The following is a 17,783-nucleotide window of genomic DNA, read 5'->3' as shown; positions in this document are numbered from 1 at the left end:
AGGCTCCATGCAGAAGCCCGACGTGGGACTTGCTCCCCGGACTCCAGAATCATGACCTGGGCTGAAAGCAGGTGCTAAACCATTGAGCCACCCAGAGATCACCTCATTTTGGTATTTTAAAGGCAGTTCCAGACACTATGATTTCATGAAATTTTGATGGCTCCTCGGCTAATCTGATCATATAGGCATGCCTAGCCTTCGTCCTCTGTGCATCTTTACAGTACTGATGATCCTGCTCATGTCACTCTCTTACCGTATTTCAGACGGACCTAGTCCTTCTCCTGCTACTCTGATTGTTCCCATGTTCCTTTGCTGGTTTTCTTCCTTCTTCCAACTGTGACCACTTCTCAAGGCTTTGGTAAATATGTTACCAAGAATTTATTGTCCCTTCCGCATTTCATTAAGGGGGGGTAAAAGCTTGCAAACATTCAGGGAACTTTTGTTCACTGTGGCTTTGTGCTTTAGAAGTGCCATTTGAATATTTTGCTGCTTTTAATCTTTGGCATTAATTTCAACTGCTGTCATTTCTTCCATTAAAAAGAATTCAGGCCTAAGGCATAAAAGTAATTAAATTGGTCTGCAAAGGGAAAAGAGAAATAGAGTATTTCAACAAGTCACAGACATACACATTTATTATTTACCTATAAAAATGTTAATTTAAAAGTCTTCACACAGTGTATTTTATTAGAGGTGTAAAATAAATTACATCTGTGATAAGATACCTAATTTGTTTTCTTTTTTCCATTCTAGAATGTATGACAACATGTCCACGATGGTGTATATAAAGGAAGACAAGTTGGAGAAGCTTACACAGGATGAAATTATTTCTAAGACAAAGCAAGTGATTCAGGGCCTGGAAGCTCTGAAGAATGAGCACAATTCCATTTTACAAAGTTTACTTGAGACACTGAAGTGTTTGAAGAAAGATGACGAAAGTAATCTGGTGGAAGAGAAATCAAACATGATCCGAAAGTCACTGGAAATGTTGGAGCTTGGCCTGAGTGAGGCACAGGTATAAGTGAAGTCACCTCAGATAAGAACAGGAGCTTGACAGTCTGGAGAAATGGAAAATTCATTGAGATATATGGTTTAACTAAACTAGAGGGAAGATATTTCTAGAATAACAGATCAGTTTGCGTGTTCTATAAATGATGACTGATTTAGTCATGTCTAAATTTTAAAAAGAGCCAAAATAGAGGTAACTTTGTCATTTCAGGTTTGATTTGGCTGCATGTATCAAAGAACAAAAGCTGTGGCTTAAACGTCATAGAAATGTATAGGAGAAATAGCGAGGTAGGCTGCCCTAGGCAGGTTGCTTAGCTGCAGCATCACTAGGGATACTTGGGCCTCTACATTCTACCACACACAGCCTTTTCTTTGGACCACGAGCTCCAGCTGCAGTCACCTGACCCCATTCTAGGACAGGAAGGGACAGGAAGGGTGTGCCTCCTTCCTTTACTTCCTCCAACTGCTACACAGCACTGCTTACATTTCCTTGGCCAGGGCTTGGTTCTGTGGTCACACCTAGTGAGGGAGACTGGGGAATGTTGCCCTGCCCACTTCCAGTTCCCTGTTCTAGAGCCTAAGAAAGAAGAGAGCATGGATATTGGCCAACAGCTAATAGTCTCTGCAGTACTCCAAGAGTGGATTGCTATATATCTTTGACTAAACCTTTGTTTTTATCATGCAGGACATAGTGGTGGAAAAATTAGAAACATTTAGGTGGGGGGCATCAGGGCGGTATAGTCAGTTGAGTGTCTGATTCAGATTGTGATCTCACAGTAATGAGTTCGAGCCCTGCTTCTTTAGGCTCTGGGCTCAGTGGGAAAATCGGCTTGAGATTCTGCCTTTCCCTCTGCTCCTCCACCCCTAAAATAAGTAAATTAATTAAAACAGAAAGAAAAGAAACCTCTAGGTGGTAACCCAATCCCCTGATCAAATTTGGTTCTGCTAGCACACTTCGGGTAAAATCATATACTCTAGAATTTGGCTTCTTTCTTAGCTTTCCTTTTTTTTTTTTTTTTTAACATTTATTTAATTTTATCTTTATTTATTTTTAAAGATTTTATTTATTCATGAGAGAGAGAGAGAGAGAGAGAGAAGCAGAGACACAGAGGGAGAAGCAAGCTTCATGCAGGGAGTCTAACGTGGGACTCCGTCCAGGGTCTCCAGGATCACGCCCTGGGCTGAAGGCGACGCTAAACCGCTGAGCCACCCGGTCTGCCCAACATTTCTTTATTTTAGAGAGTATGAACGGGAGGAGCAGAGGAAGAGGAGGAATTTCAAGCAGACTCCTTGCTGAGAGTGGAGCCTGATGCAGGGCTCCATCCCAGGGCCCTGAGATCATAGCTGAGCTGAAACCAAGTGTTGAATGCTTAACTGACTGTGCCCCCCAGGTTTTCCTCATGTACACCGAATGAAGGAAGCATAGTAGGGCCATGGGGTCACTAATTTCTCTTTCATGTAGAGGGTACTGTTCTACTCCACAGTACTCTGATTTTAGTTCTTTATCCAGACCATGTGACAGACCTAATTGTAGAACTTTGATTTTTGTGAATGTATCGTATGATAGATTCTGTTACTGAGAAGTGATATGCATATAGACTTACTTTTTAGTTTGACAAATACTACGGTTAAGAAAAGGAGGAAAGAACCTCACCTTCTGGAGTTTAAGTTTGAAACATAGGTGGATGATAGAGGGAAGGGCGGTTGCATGGTCTAAAGAGAGAACATACTGGAGCCAGCTTTGCCCAGCTCTTATTGTTCATGTATTCCTAGGAGCTTGCTGATGCCTCAGGCAGGTTTGGTGCACCATAGACAGATCCCTGAGACTCTCCCCAGAGTTTGTGATGTCAGCCTAAGCTTATGAATGCATCAGTGCATTCTGACTAGCTGGCTTGCTACAAAAATTTCTTCCCTTACTTTGGAATATCACAGATTTGTCTGTATGCCATTCTCTGGCTCCATCACCAGCCCCTCCCAGAGTGACCGGCCCTCTATACACATATGCATGCTTGTGCACACACTCTTACACATGGGAAAGGGTCTCTGAGAAATTATGTTGGAGCTACCTAGATAGAAAGCAAAAATACACAGTTTTGTCAGAAGAGTAGCCGTGTGTCCACTCCTAGTCCATCTAAGATGCTGTCAAACAGAAGAACAGCATATCATTTCTGTAGATGTTCTGAGCATGTGCTATTCTTTATCATGCCCCTGTGTGGCCCAACACAGGGTGGAAAGGGAGGTAATTGGTGTTTGTACTTGTCTGTGTTGGAGCACATATTTGCAAGTATAAGCTAGAGCTGCAAGCATAGAATGACTGCCTATGTGGGAGGTGAGATGTGTGGAATGGACGCTGCAGTGCTGTCAACGTTTCTGTCTTTCCAGGTTATGATGGCTTTGTCCAATCACCTAAATGCTGTTGAGTCCGAGAAACAGAAACTACGTGCACAGGTTCGTCGGCTGTGCCAGGAGAATCAGTGGCTGCGGGATGAACTGGCCAATACACAGCAGAAATTACAGAAAAGTGAGCAGTCTGTGGCTCAACTGGAGGAGGAAAAGAAGCATCTGGAATTCATGAATCAGTTAAAAAAATATGATGATGACATCTCTCCATCCGTAAGTGTACAGTAGGGTAGGAATGCAGTATTGACAGTTAACCGTGTTATAGTTGGTAGGTTATTTTAGTAAAGCTGTGTCAGTGTTTTCCTCTCCCCTCTAGTGATTGCATTGAGCAAGACCAGAAGTTATGGGTCTTGGGACCTAGTCCCTGGGCAAATCATACAAATTCTTGCCATATGTATTTCTGTATTTCATACCACTGAATATGCCGTATTTCATATGGCATATGCCTTGCCATATGTATTTCTGTTTTAGAACAGTGGTCAGAAAATGTAAAAATACTTTGTAAATGTAAGGTACAATGCAAAGAGGCTTTTGATGAGGTTTGTTCCAGCTTGAGATCTCTTGAATGTTTTAACCCATTGAGTCTGGCTTCCAGGCTCATTCATTGTGCTGCTGGAACTCTCCCTCAGTTCAGTGTGCATCCCATCTAGTCATCCGTAATCCGGACCGGGACTAACTCTGTAGCCTGCCCTGCTGTGGATCTTGACTTTTCTCTTTCAAACTCTTTTTTTTTTTTTTTGGGGGGGGGTAATATTTTATTTATTCATGAGAGACACAGAGAGAGGGAGAGAGGCAGAGGGAGAAGCAGGCTCCATGCAGGGAGCCCGATGTGGGGCTCGATCCTGTGACTCCAGGATCATGCTCTGAGCTGAAGGCAGATGCCCGACCGCTGAGCCACCCAGGCATCCCTCTTTCAAACTCTTTCCTATGCTTCTAGGACACCACCTGGTTCTCTTGCTACCTCACTTGTGTGTCCTTCCTCCTTAGTCTCACTAGCTTACCTTGTTTTTTTTTTTTTTTTTTCCCTTACCTTGTTTTTGGAATGTTCCCTAAGGATCTTGGTTTTCTCCTTTTTCTATTGGCTCTCTTTGGATGTTCATCTCAGTCTTGATTATTTTTCATCCACCATTTATATCTGATTCAGTTAACTGAAAAACAATTAAAACCTTTTTGGAGTAAATTTAAGTTCACAAAAAAAAAAAAAATTTAAGTTCACAGAAAAGTTGAAAAGATAGTAAAGAGAATTCCTATATGTCCTCCATGCAGTCTCCTTTAATGTTACTTCTCACACCACCAGAGTACATGTCTTAATCAGTTTGAACCCTTGGACAGAATACCATAGTTGTGTGGCTCATTTCTCACAGTTCTAAGATCAGGGTGTTGGCACGATCAGGTTCTCGGTGAGGGCTGTTTTCCTGGTTGTATCCTCACAGCCTTCTTTGGTGCGTGCATAGAGAGAGAGAGAGAGAGAGAGAGAGAGAGATCTGATGTCTTTTCCTCTTCGTTGTAAATACACTAGTCCTATCGTGACAGCCGCATCCACATGACTTCATCTGACCCACATTACTTCCTAAAGGCCCCACCTCCAAATGTCATCACCTTGAGGGCTAGGGCTACAGTATATGGTATTTGGCGGGATGCATTAGTCCACAGCACCCTGTCTTATTAGGGTTACTGTAATTTCCTCTTGAATTTGTTTTTTTTTGTTTTTTTTGTTTTGAATTTGGTTTTAAAAGACCTATAATTATAGACTCCTGTGAGAATAAGAATAAATGAAGATACTGATGCCAGCCAGTGATTCCCATATAATACTGGATGATGGAGGGTCTGGTTGAATCAGAGCTTTTAAAACTTTTTTTTTTTTTTTTTTTAGAACTTTTTATGTTGAAAAAATATCTAGGTTAGAGAAGAGTGCTAACAGTGAGCTAACTCTGCCTCTCCTTTCGAGATGTACCTCAGTGATTGTTCTGAACCGCATTGGAGTAGGTGGTGTCCCTCATGCTGCACTCCTGTGCCGCTGCTGGGCATGTTTCCCTAGCATGGGGACATGTGCCTGTGGAATCTGGGGCCCGCTCAAGTCAGTCTATTTCACATAGGCACAGTCTTCGTCTCCTCTGCACTGTCCTCCTTTCTCAGTGGAACTCTTCATGGCATTATTTCTGTGTCTGGGTCTGGTTCACAGTCACATGTGGCATCAGCTGTCACTTCTCCTTGGCCATCTTTCATCTGAAACAGGATCTTTTCAAAGAAAGAAAAAGGTCTTTCTTTGCCTTTCATGACATAGATATTCTTGAAGATTACAGAAACTGGTTACTTCATAGATTGTTCCTCAGTTTGGGTTTGTCTCATGTCTCTCAGCATATTTAAGTCTTACATCCCAGACAGAAATATTATCAAGGTGACCTTGTGTATTCTCAGATTACCCCCCCAGAGGCAAGTGATGTTTTCTGCCCTAAAGCGATGCTGATTTCTAGCTGTTGTCTGTTCTCTGCATTGTGTACACAGTCACGCTTTTTTTTTTTTTTTTAATACTCTGATTTGTATTTTTATTTTAAAGATTTTATTTATTCATGAGAGACAGAGAAAGAGGCAGAGACACAGGCAGAGGGAGAAGCAGGCTCCATGCAGGGAGCCTGACGTGGGACTCGATCCCGGGTCTCCAGGATCATGCCTTGGGCTGAAGGCAGCGCTAAACTGCTGAGCCACCCGGGCTGCCCACAGTCATGCTTTTTACCCCTGTACCAGTAGGATATCTGTGGGGAAACTCGAGTCACAGACTTAAAGCCAGTACGTTTCAGGGGCACCTGGGTGGCTCAGTCATTTGGGCATTCAACTTTTGATTTCGACTCTGGTCCTGAGCTCAGGGGATCTGAGTCATGGGATCTAGCTCTGCATTGGGCTCTGCACTGGTTGTGGAGCCTACTTGGGATTCTCTCTTTCTCTGTAAGTAAGTAAGTAAGTAAGTAAGTAAGTAAAGTAAGTAAGTAAGTAAAGTAAGTAAGTAAGTAAATAAATAAATAAATAAATAAATAAATAAATAAAATCTTAAGAAAAAGTTGGCAGGTTTCAGACTGCTCTTAGGGATCCTGTGGTGGAGATGGTGAGCAAGGAAGGGGCCCTCTAGTTCTGTGGCAGTTGGAGATGGGCCAGTGTAGTCTGTTTTGACATATTTGGTTTCTAAATAAAATTTATTTCAAGTAAGAGTTTCCCAGAGGTGCCTGGGTGGCTCAGTTGGTTAAGCATCTATCTGCTTTTGGTTCAGGTCATGATCTCAGGGTCCTGGGATTGAACCCTGAATAGGGCTCCCTGCTCGGCGGGGAGTCTGCTTCTCCTTCTGCCCTGCCCCTTGCTTATGTTTGCTTGTGTGCTCTCTCTCAGATAAATAAAAATCTATTTAAAAAAAAATGCAGGAGTTTCCCTTTTCTATTTGAACTTCTTCAGCATGTATTGAAGAATCTAAGGGATGGAAATGCCAGCATGGTCTGTCTGTTGGCCATCCCTGTGGCCTGCATTTTGAGTTTGAGTTCTAATCTAGCAAGCTTTTTATTACTTTTTGCTAAATTGATGGATAAGCCAAATTGTGGTTAATTCTATGTTTAATTTCTTTTTTTTTAAAGATTTTATTTATTCATGAGAGACATAGAGAGAGACAGAGACACAGGCAGAGGGAGAAGCAGGCTCCATGCAGGAAGCCTGACGCGGGACTCGATCCCGGGACTCCAGGATCACACCCTGGGCTGAAGGTGGCACCACACCACTGAGCCCCACTCCCCGGGCTGCCCCAATTCTTTGTTTCATTTTAAAAACAGATTATCTTGTTTAAGATTTTATTAAAATGATATTTATATTGAAGATTTTCAGTTCAAGAGTTATAGTACTTGTAAGGCTAAAGTTATCCTGGGTTGGTTTTATAGGAGGACAAAGACACTGATTCCACCAAAGAGCCTCTGGATGACCTTTTCCCAAATGATGACGACGACCCCGGTCAAGGAAGTAAGTTGGTGAGGGGGAGCAGTTGAATGACAGCACATACACGCAGAAGGTGGTTTGTCCTGCTGTACTGTAGTTGCCATAATTAGTGGACATCTCAGTGCATGATGCCTACCTCCCAGGGGCACATGCACCCTGGGATTGCCTAGTGTTTCCCAAGATAAACATAATTTCTTGTTGGGATATAGTATGTTAGAGTAGCCCCTGCAAAACAGGGACGCGCACAGACAATCCACATGTCATCTGTGGATTCTTACCGAGTGGAAAAGCAGAATATATGTGGTGCTGGGAGGAGTCTCACTGCACCATGGGGCACATCACCGCACCCTGACAAGTTACTGATGTTACCCAGCCTGTCGGGGGGGGTGGTAGGTGGGCACCCACAGTGTAGGGGCCAGGTGCCAGCCGGGACCAAAGCTAGAGAGGAAAGGTCTAATTAAATGATTTCGTTTGGATAATGTCCTTTGAGCACATCTGAAGTGAAACTTTGTGCAGTCCAACAGCAGCATAGCAGTGCGGCGGCAGCTGCGCAGCAGGGTGGCTATGAGATCCCAGCGCGGCTGCGTACCCTCCACAACCTGGTCATCCAGTACGCTTCCCAGGGGCGCTATGAGGTGGCTGTGCCGCTCTGCAAGCAGGCCCTGGAGGATCTGGAGAAGACTTCCGGCCATGACCACCCAGATGTGGCCACCATGCTAAATATCCTGGCCTTGGTGTACAGGTTAGTACTTTCGTTCTATCCACTAGTTTTACCTATAGATGTTTTTTTTTTTTTTTTTTAAGATTTTATTTATTTACTCATGAGAGACACACAAAGAGAGAGGCAGAGACACAGGCAGAGGGAGAAACAGGCTGCATGCAGGAAGCTTGATGTGGGACTTGATCCTGGGTCCCCAGGATCAGGCCCTGGGCTGAAGGCGGCGTTAAACCCCTTAGCCACCGGGCTGCCCTAGATGGTATTTTTTTTTTTTTTCTTTTTTTTATTTATTTATGATAGTCACAGAGAGAGAGAGAGAGAGAGGCAGAGACACAGGCAGAGGGAGAAGCAGGCTCCCTGCACCGGGAGCCCGATGTGGGATTCGATCCCGGGCCTCCAGGATCGCGCCCTGGGCCAAAGGCAGGCGCCAAACCGCTGCGCCACCCAGGGATCCCCCTAGATGGTATTTTTTAATGAACTTTCCCTTATAATACGTTTCTACAAACCAGTATATGCTTACTTTGCCAGTTTCGTTGGTCACTTCTCTTCAAATAGCCAGGGGGTTAAATTAAAAATATTTAGCAAGCACTATAGCAAAGGTACCGACTTGTGGAACAGATGCTGCCCAGAACAACCCAGGTCAGCCTTATAGCCCACATACATCCTTCAATCTGGCCGAACTAAACTCTTGAGTCTGTGTATTGGGTTTCTTTTGTCCATAAATGCCTTCATACCTTCCTAGGGCCTTGTTAGTGCTCTCTCTTTTCTGAGTCTTAGCTTTCTCTTGCCCTCTGACCCTCCTGCTCCCCAGAGCACTTGCTCACTAGGCTTGGTGTATGTGTAGGGGGGAGGGAGGATGTATTTGAATTTTGTTCTCTCTTCCAGAATAGTGTCCCTGAAAGTTGGGGACCAGTTTGTGTCCGTGTCCCCACTTGTCACATCACTCTAGCATGCTTCCTTGCTTAGGAGCCTTGGTGAACATGTTGAAGGGAATTAAGGAATTTGCCCTTGTGGCACTGGGAGTGATATGTTGGAACTCTTAGTGTGTGTTATTTAGCCGAACTCACCTGAAATAGAGCAGGTACGGGTAAGTGGGGACTGAGGGAGAAGTTACATGGCAGGATTGGTTTGCTGTGGCCCTTCCAGTTTTGTGGGTTGGGATTAAAGGATTCATGTTTCTTCATTGCTTTGATTGTCCCCATTTGGCATTTTCTGACACCTAAGTATAGGTAAGACTGGGCTGGTTCCCTTGAGGCCCTTGAGATGAACACATGGTTCCTGTCCTCAAGCAGAAAGCAGAATGTTGACTTTATTTTTATTTTTTTTTTTTTTTAATTTTTTTTTTTATTTATTTATTTATTTATGATAGTCACACAGAGAGAGAGAGAGGCAGAGACACAGGCGGAGGGAGAAGCAGGCTCCATGCACCGGGAGCCTGATGTGGGATTCGATCCCGGGTCTCCAGGATCGCGCCCTGGGCCAAAGGCAGGCGCCAAACCGCTGCGCCACCCAGGGATCCCAGAATGTTGACTTTAAAGTCAGGAGAAGGGATCCCTGGGTGACGCAGCGGTTTGGCGCCTGCCTTTGGCCCAGGGCGCGATCCTGGAGGCCCGGGATCGAATCCCACGTCGGGCTCCCGGTGCAGGGAGCCTGCTTCTCCCTCTGCCTCTCTCTCTCTCTCTCTCTCTCTCTCTCATAAATAAATAAAAATTAAAAAAAAAAAAAAAAGTCAGGAGAATTGAGGTTTTATCTCTGCTAGATGGCCACAGGGCAGGAGGTTGTCCAGAGCCCTTACCTTTTCTGAGTCTCAGTTTTCTTGTATCTAAAATGAAGGCAATTACAGTGCTCACTCAGGGGTCTGAGGGGAGTATCGTAGGGCGTGTGACACGTGGTGTTGCCTGGCAGACACGAAGCGCTCAAAATAGCATTCTCCAAAGAACTTAGGACCTTGTTTAGAAGTAGGCTGTTTACATTCATATGTAATTATAGAAACAGGGGGACTGGGTTCTTGTTAATAAAATAGCACAAAAGTATTCATGGAACAGAAAAATTCCTTTTAGTTGAGAGGATAAGGGAAGGATTGATGGAACCATGGGAGGAGCACTTTGTGGGGCCTCAGAGGGTGAGTAGGATTTTAGCAAGTGGAGATGGTAAAGGATGTTGTGTGTGTTTGCTCCTGAATATAGTTGGGCAAAGCTTGACAGCACCTGAGGAGCAGTTACAAGAGGTGGGCTGGGCGAAGCCGGGCCTGACCGTGGAGGCCTACGGGCAGTGCTGGGCTGCTGTGGGGAGTAAGCAGCCTCCTGCTTGGGTCTCTTAAGTCAGTTGGATGTGGTGCATGGGACAGAATGGTGACCGTGGCCTGGAGGCAGGGCAGGATCTCAGGGATATGGAGATGGGAGCCGAGCAAGGACAGGGACAGTGGAGGGAGAGGACAGAGAAGGGCTCAGTGAAGAGAAGTGAACTAATCCAGCCATTCATAGAGATGAGTGATTTCTTTCTTTATTTTTTATTTTATTTTATTTTTTTTTAATTAACTTTTATTGGTGTTTAATTTATCTCTTTATTTTTTTTTTAAACATCACAAATATGTTTTTATTTGTCACCATTAAATGTCTGAATTTTATTTTATTTTTTATTTTTTTATAATTTTTTTTAAATTTTTATTTATTTATGATAGTCACACACACACACACACACAGAGAGAGAGAGAGAGAGAGAGAGAGAGAGAGGCAGAGGGAGAAGCAGGTTCCATGCACTGGGAGCCCGACGTGGGATTCGATCCCGAGTCTCCAGGATCGCGCCCTGGGCCAAAGGCAGGCGCCAAACCGCTGCGCCACCCAGGGATCCCCTAAATGTCTGAATTTTAAAAATTTTTCTTTTTTTTCTTTTTTATTTATTTATGATAGTCATACAGAGAGAGAGAGAGAGAGAGGCAGAGACACAGGCAGAGGGAGAAGCGGGCTCCATGCACCGGGAGCCCGATGTGGGATTCGATCCCGGGTCTCCAGGATCGCGCCCTGGGCCAAAGGCAGGCGCCAAACCACTGCGCCACCCAGGGATCCTAAATGTCTGAATTTTAAACAGATTCTTGGACTGGTGGTTCACATCCATCAGCTCGTTCAACTTTAGCACTGGTCTCATCCCCTGTAGCTTTTCCAGAACTATACTACCTTCACCATGAAGCTCCATGAGTTTTCCCAATTCAAACTTGGGTTTCTTTAGCATTTTTACTTTTCTAACGAAGACATCGTGGAGCGGATAAATAGACTGACAAGCTTTTTCTCTATCTTTTCCGATGCTTTCTGGAATCAATTTATTGACCACTTCTTTCAAGTCATTTGTCTGTACCTGTTGGGTCATGATTTCCTTAATTTTTTTTCCGGATTTGGCAGACCTGTTGGTGCTGAGCGTAAGAGGTCTTCCGAATCTGATTATTGTGTTTTTTAGTAAAACCAGCACAAAATAGACAAACCAAATAACCATCGGTAGTCTTTACATCAACATGAGCTTCAATCATGGTCTGCCATTTTTTGACCATGGAGCACATTTTGTCACGGGTAAGATCCATGCCATGGAAATTAGGCAATTTTTGCCCTGCACGTCCTTAGTAATTAGCTTGAATTTTATATATATTTAAGATTTTACTTCTTCATGAGAGACAGAGAGAGAGGCAGAGACACAGGCAGAGGGAGAAGCAGGCTCCATGCAGAGAGCCTGACACGGGACTCGGTTCCAGGACTTTCGGATCAGGCCCTGAGTCGAAGGCAGATGCTCAACCACTGAGCCACCCAGGCGTCCCTAGCTTGGATTTTCTAAATGCAGCTTCATCATTCTGCAGGTCAGCAAGGCTAACTTCAAAAACATGCCCTTCAGAGACCATCAGGTGCAATTTGGGTTCCTTAAGTTCTTGTGCCTAGTGTTTTTCCAATATTTCTTATATGGAACATAGCTGGCGCTTTCACATCGTACCAGTCTTTCTTAGAAAATGGATCAACCACTTTCTTCTTGGCTCCCTTTTTGCCGCCTTTCGTAAGGCGCTTGTTCTTGCCGACCACCATGGCGCTGCTCTGGGAGCCAAAAAGGCAGGACGAGTGATTTCTTAACAAAACAAAACAAAACCCCAGAAAGAAAGAGTCCTTCAGAGCACATCTGCAGCTCTGCCCTTGGTTAGCCCTTCCATCTTCCGGGGCAGCGTGGTGCTTTGGCTCGGGCATGATTCTGACCTTTCTTTGACAGTTTCCATGTTGATGAACATTTAGGCAGTTTGCATATTTTTACTGTTAAACTATTTTAGGGATTCCTTAGTCACAGGTATTTACATTTAAAATCTTGACAGATAATGTTCTGTTTTGTTTCAAAAGGTTTTTTAAAAAAGTTGTATGCACTGGGCACCTGGCTGGGTCAGTCAGTAGGGCATCTGACTCCTGATTTCATGGGTCGTGAGTTCAAGCCCCATGTTGGATGTAGAATCATTCAAATAAATGAAACTTAAAAAAATTGTATGCACTAATCTGAAAATTTCTGGCCAACGCTAGATATTTTTACTGTAAATGAGTTAACTAAGCAATGCATGTAGGATTTTTGTCATCACACGTAGGCACCTGTGGTCACATGCTTACCCTTGTGCTGGGCGGTGGGGATTCTGGGGCTTCACTGCAGGCTAAGAAGTTACCTGAGTAAATCAAAAGTTAAACATACGGATAGCTACCTGTATATTTGCATTCACATTCAGAACCACACCGTGGGGTTGGCCTGTAACTAACTCCTCTCACCTTTCTTGTGTTAGAGGACATTTAATGAAGCTTTTAGGGGAGGGGATAATATATTGATAAACAGCTTTAGGAGTTTTGTCTGAGATTTTGGATTTTTTAAGGATGAGTTCCTAAAGTGGATTTGAGTCCACACAGTCTATACCTGGTACCTCAGGCCAAAGTACTCCTCAGCCAGGTGGCGTCCACTCTGCTTTGGCTACACCATCCCTGCCAGGGCAGCGTAGGTTATTCCTGTACCTCGTTAATGTGGTTTCATTCATCTTTCTTTGCTATTTTAGCCCATTTTTCTGTTAAGATTTTCACTCATGTGGTGGCATATTTTTATTTTCATTTTCAGTTTGAATTTCCTGGTGGGCTAGTTAAATTAGTGCAGGCTGCACTGCTAGTTTCTGGGGGAAGGGCTGGGTTTTGGTGTGTGTTCCAGCTGAGGTGACTGTTGTCAGTTTGGGGCCACGCCTGAGAACCAGTGCTGCTGCTCTGGCTAATTAATTAGTAGCCTTTGACGTTTTAGGGCCCGTGACAGTTTAGAGAAGCACTCAGTACACTTTGCCTCATTTAGCCACCATAAACTTTTAGGCTGTTGTTGCTGTTACTGGTTTTAACTGTTTTAGTAGTTCTTGAGATTCTGTCATGCTTGCAGAGTTTTACACAATATTTGAGCCAGTTTATCATGTGTAGTAGGGTAACTGAAGAAAAAAAATCTCACATGACCAGAATTTGTGTGCTTCAGAGGTTGCAGAGGCCCGTTAGCCCTTTCCATGTCTTATAGGGCAACCTGGCTTCTGCAGGGCAAAGCCTTGCTGGGCTGCTCATACGACGCAGCTAAGGAACATGTGCGTTCAGTCTTGCAGAGCAAATAAGTCTTCTGTGGTCATGTTGTCAGCACACAAACCAACAAGGGCAGGGGCTGGGGCTGGGTTTCTGTCTTACTGAAGTCAGAAACATCCTCTTCCTCCTTAAGCAAACAGCAAGCAAATTGTGTACCAGATTAAGAAACTTAGTGTATTGTGTATATTTGTAGTGTATGTTTTAGCTTCTTAGGGCAACTCTTGTGAGTTAGGTAACATACTTTCTAGATGGGTCTATTGGGACTGAGGGAGGCTGCTTAATGTCCCAAAGCCTTGCAGCTAGTAACTGGAAGAGCTTGGGCTCGGACGCTGGAATCAGTTCTGCTTGATACCAGGTGAAGCTCTGCTCACCCTCTGGACTGGTTCACGTACTCTGTGCCGTGCAGCTGGCGCTTGCCAGGTAGCTCTGCAGTGTGGGTGCAGTATCACCCCAGTGACCCAGAGGGGGAGGGCTGACTTCAGAAGCTTATCAGGCCTGATTCCAAGTTTGCGTTTATTGGTGGAGGTTTTTTCTTCTATATTCAAAGCTTTTTAAATAGTTTTAATAGTTGACTTTTATTTTTTAAATAGCTAAAGCTTAACTTTTATTTATTTTATTATTTCTGTTTATTTTAATTTCAAAATTACATTTAAAAAACATAGTAAACTATATCCAAAATACTTAATGTATGTTTTCCAAATTAGAGACCAGAATAAATACAAAGATGCTGCCAATCTACTGAATGATGCCTTGGCCATCCGTGAGAAAACTTTGGGCAAAGATCATCCCGCGGTTTGTATATCTGGTTCTTTCCTTCTTTTTATATTTCATTTTCCCTAATATATTTTTTTACCCAACTCATTTTAATATTAAACTCAACAGGGAAAGTTTAAGAGCTGCCTTTTCACTAGATGGCACAGGTAGGAGTCTTCACTTACTCAATACCAGTGCTGAGCTTCAGCAGTGGTGGCTCTGATGTTTAGCATATACCAGTGCACACTTAATTTGTTTGTCACCACCACTTCAAATGGATCACGTACTATATTTTTTTTATCCTAATCAAATTGCATGTACTTCTGTAAATTTTTTTCTAAAGAATTTGTGTTTTTTTTCTTAAAATCTGGCTGGATTTGGAAACAGATCTATATTTGGGTTGGCTTTGTGGCTTCCAGCAAAATTAAAAAAAAAATCAAGATCATTGTGTTTATTGATTATTTAATTTCAGTATTCTCCAATTTATTTCATATAATCTGTATATAGTGAATTGCTCTTTTGCTTTTAACTGAAGTCCTATTCCTTCACTTAGTGGAGAACAGTTCACCATGCACACTGGGTATCAATGAATGTGTGAGATGTGAAGTCCTGTCGGTTTGTGGTGTTTACCATTCTTTGCTGTTTCTCTGTGTAGGTGGCAGCAACTCTGAATAACCTTGCAGTGCTTTATGGCAAAAGAGGGAAGTACAAGGAGGCTGAGCCGCTGTGTAAAAGAGCTCTGGAGATCAGAGAAAAGGTGCGGGAGAAGGAAGGGTGCACATTGTCTGGAGATGTAGCATTTTGTGCTTCCTTTTTTTTTTTTTTTTAAAGATTTTTTAAATTTAATCATGAGAGATGCAGAGACCTAGAGGGAGAAGCAGGCTCCTCACAGGGAGCCCGATATGGGACTTGATCCCTGGACCTGGGATCACACTCTGAGCTGAAGGCAGACCCTCAACCACTGAGCCACCCAGGCGTCCCCATTTTGTGCTTTCTAAACATGTCATGTCTTAAGTTTTGAGGAATGACGACCACTGTGATGTATCATGACTGACCATTTACTGAAAATAACTCTGATGAAGGATAAGGTGGGCAGCCCACAAAACACAGCCAGGTTAGCTCATTCAGACCAGTGTTTAAAAGGAGTGAGGAGGGGGCGCTTGGGTGGTTAAGTGCCATGAATGACTAGGGGTAGTATTTTAAGTTGGTATTTTTTGTGATTATTTACCAGTGATACTGCAAGATCGTTTATTTTTCAGTCATATGGCAGGGAATTGGGAAAGGGGCTCATCATGAAATCATGCAGGAAAATTTTTCTCATGCTATCATCTGCATGATATTTATGAATTAAAATGGTCAGATTTTGAGCAGATTGGGGATAAATTCAAGGAGAACACATAAGTATCAAATTAAGGACTATGAACTCTATACAGTGATCTGCCAGGTTCATTTATGCATAATTACCTTCATTCACTCACTTGACGATGTGTGCAGAGGATTTGGGGGCCCCTGGTTGGTTAGAGCCAGTGATTCACAAATCAGAATGCCCACTCCTTCCCTGGGGCACAGGTTGTGCAGACTTCCGGGATGGACCTCTGGGAGTGTGTATAGGAGGGGCTTGTCCAGGCATGGGGGCACACGGGATGGCTTCCCAGTGTTGGAATGGAGTTCCGCAGGCAGGGAGAGGCAGGCGGCATGCCTCCTTGACGACCACATCAGTAAAGGCAGGCACCAAGTTGAGAGAATGAATCACTTGTTCCAGGTACTAGTTAGGTGATTTAGTGTTTACTCATCTGAGTCAGCACTTTTGCTGAGGTTATATTGGTGAAGGAGACAGAATTTGCACTCTGAGGGCTTACATTAGAATGGATGATGAACTATACAGATGAATAAGATGGTTTTGAATAGTGATACTTGAAAGAAAGAAAAAAACCACAGTGCCTGTGAGTTACATGGGTGGAGACAGGCTGAAGCTCCCCAGTCACATATAGGGAGGCATCCCTTCTGACGGTTTGGCAAAGACCCTGAGGGTTGATCATTTAGAGGGGGCCGTGGTTGGGTGGGCTGGGGGAAGGAAATCAGGCATGTGGGACATGACTTTGAAGAGCCCTGAAGGTGGTGTTTGAACTGTGAGGGGAAGTGGTTTAGGGTAAATGCAAAGGACAGCCAGGTCTTAGTGGGAAGGGATAAGTGGGCCAAGTGCAAGAGCTGGAAATTCTCTTTGAAGGCTTGCACGTGTAGGAAGGCATCTTGGGCAGTAGCTGGAGTCAGCAAGTGCTCTTCCAGAACTTGTAGTCACATTAATGTAGTCTTTGTGCAGCTGTTTCCTGGTTTCAGGCTGCGTGCCACCTGTGCTAGTGTGCATGTGGGGTTACTGTAAAGATAAAGGAAGTTGAGTGCATGTAGGGAAATCAGTACAGTTCCTCCTGCCAGCCAAGAGTATGAGTTCTAGCTTTTTTTATTTGTGCACAGCACAGGGACAGGACCCGCTGTGTACCTGGACATCAGGCACAGCGATGTTTGTGTTTAGAAGCATCCTTCTCATAGTAGGTGTAGAATGGATTGGATAGCACTGACACAGATGGGTGTTTCTAATACACTCTCTTTTGTTCCCAGGTTTTGGGGAAGGATCACCCTGACGTTGCCAAGCAGTTAAACAACTTGGCTTTACTGTGCCAGAATCAGGGCAAGTACGAAGAAGTCGAATATTATTATCAAAGAGCTCTGGAGATCTACCAAACAAAACTGGGGCCTGATGACCCCAACGTGGCCAAAACGAAAAATAACCTGGTATGTTGACAGAGGTACACTGTGTAGGTAGAGCCAGAATTGCTCCCTTTTTTTGAGCTCTGAGCTTTGTTGTTTAACCTGTAGATAAGAATGTGTGTTTTATTTACATATGAAATTACTAAGTTCTTTCTTTTATTTTAAGGCATCCTGCTATCTGAAGCAAGGAAAATTCAAGCAAGCAGAAACACTGTACAAAGAGATTCTCACTCGTGCACATGAAAGGGAGTTTGGTTCTGTAGATGGTAAGAACTGTATTGGTGCTTCCAAGCAGATGCAGTTGTTAGGATGCACTAGAAATACTCATTTCCTGCTGGAACTTGGTAACACCCAAGTCATCACCGTATTTTCAGGGTAGAATTTAATTGGAATTTTAGAAATGATTTTGCACATAGTGCTTGGAGAAGAGGACATGGCAGTCTGGGAGGCCATAGGTTCATTCATTTCTTCATCTACCATCCATTGAACACGGTGAATGGTTGCTTACTTGCCCTGACCTACATACACACTCTGAGGGGTCACATGCCTTGTGGTGAGAGGTGATGGGC

At 43.8% G+C, this 17,783-nt stretch overlaps 1 protein-coding gene and 1 pseudogene across 23 annotated transcripts in view; one reads left to right on the top strand and one right to left on the bottom strand.

Moving 5' to 3' along the window:
- The window catches only part of KLC1 (kinesin light chain 1), a 68,573-nt gene that overhangs the window by 25,985 nt on the left and 24,805 nt on the right, over nucleotides 1-17,783 (top strand). For 20 of the 23 annotated variants that reach the window (XM_041758082.1, XM_041758069.1, XM_041758086.1 and 17 more), the window contains exons 2-9: nucleotides 751-1,012; nucleotides 3,388-3,618; nucleotides 7,320-7,398; nucleotides 7,891-8,116; nucleotides 14,400-14,487; nucleotides 15,104-15,205; nucleotides 17,065-17,238; nucleotides 17,381-17,480. In XM_041758082.1, coding sequence (XP_041614016.1) covers nucleotides 751-1,012; nucleotides 3,388-3,618; nucleotides 7,320-7,398; nucleotides 7,891-8,116; nucleotides 14,400-14,487; nucleotides 15,104-15,205; nucleotides 17,065-17,238; nucleotides 17,381-17,480 — 1,262 coding nt within the window. Of the gene's footprint in view, nucleotides 1-263; nucleotides 359-750; nucleotides 1,013-3,387; nucleotides 3,619-7,319; nucleotides 7,399-7,890; nucleotides 8,117-14,399; nucleotides 14,488-15,103; nucleotides 15,206-17,064; nucleotides 17,239-17,380; nucleotides 17,481-17,783 lie in introns of all 23 variants that reach the window. The other 3 variants (XM_041758074.1, XM_041758073.1, XM_041758075.1) reach the window with 1 other exon arrangement.
- LOC121492860 lies at nucleotides 11,811-14,390 on the bottom strand (annotated as a pseudogene).

This window comes from Vulpes lagopus, chromosome 6, assembly GCF_018345385.1.
Source record: "Vulpes lagopus strain Blue_001 chromosome 6, ASM1834538v1, whole genome shotgun sequence".
Lineage (NCBI taxonomy): Eukaryota > Metazoa > Chordata > Mammalia > Carnivora > Canidae > Vulpes > Vulpes lagopus.
Note: the sequence above shows the minus strand (reverse complement) of the source record. Positions and strands in the feature narration are given on the sequence as shown.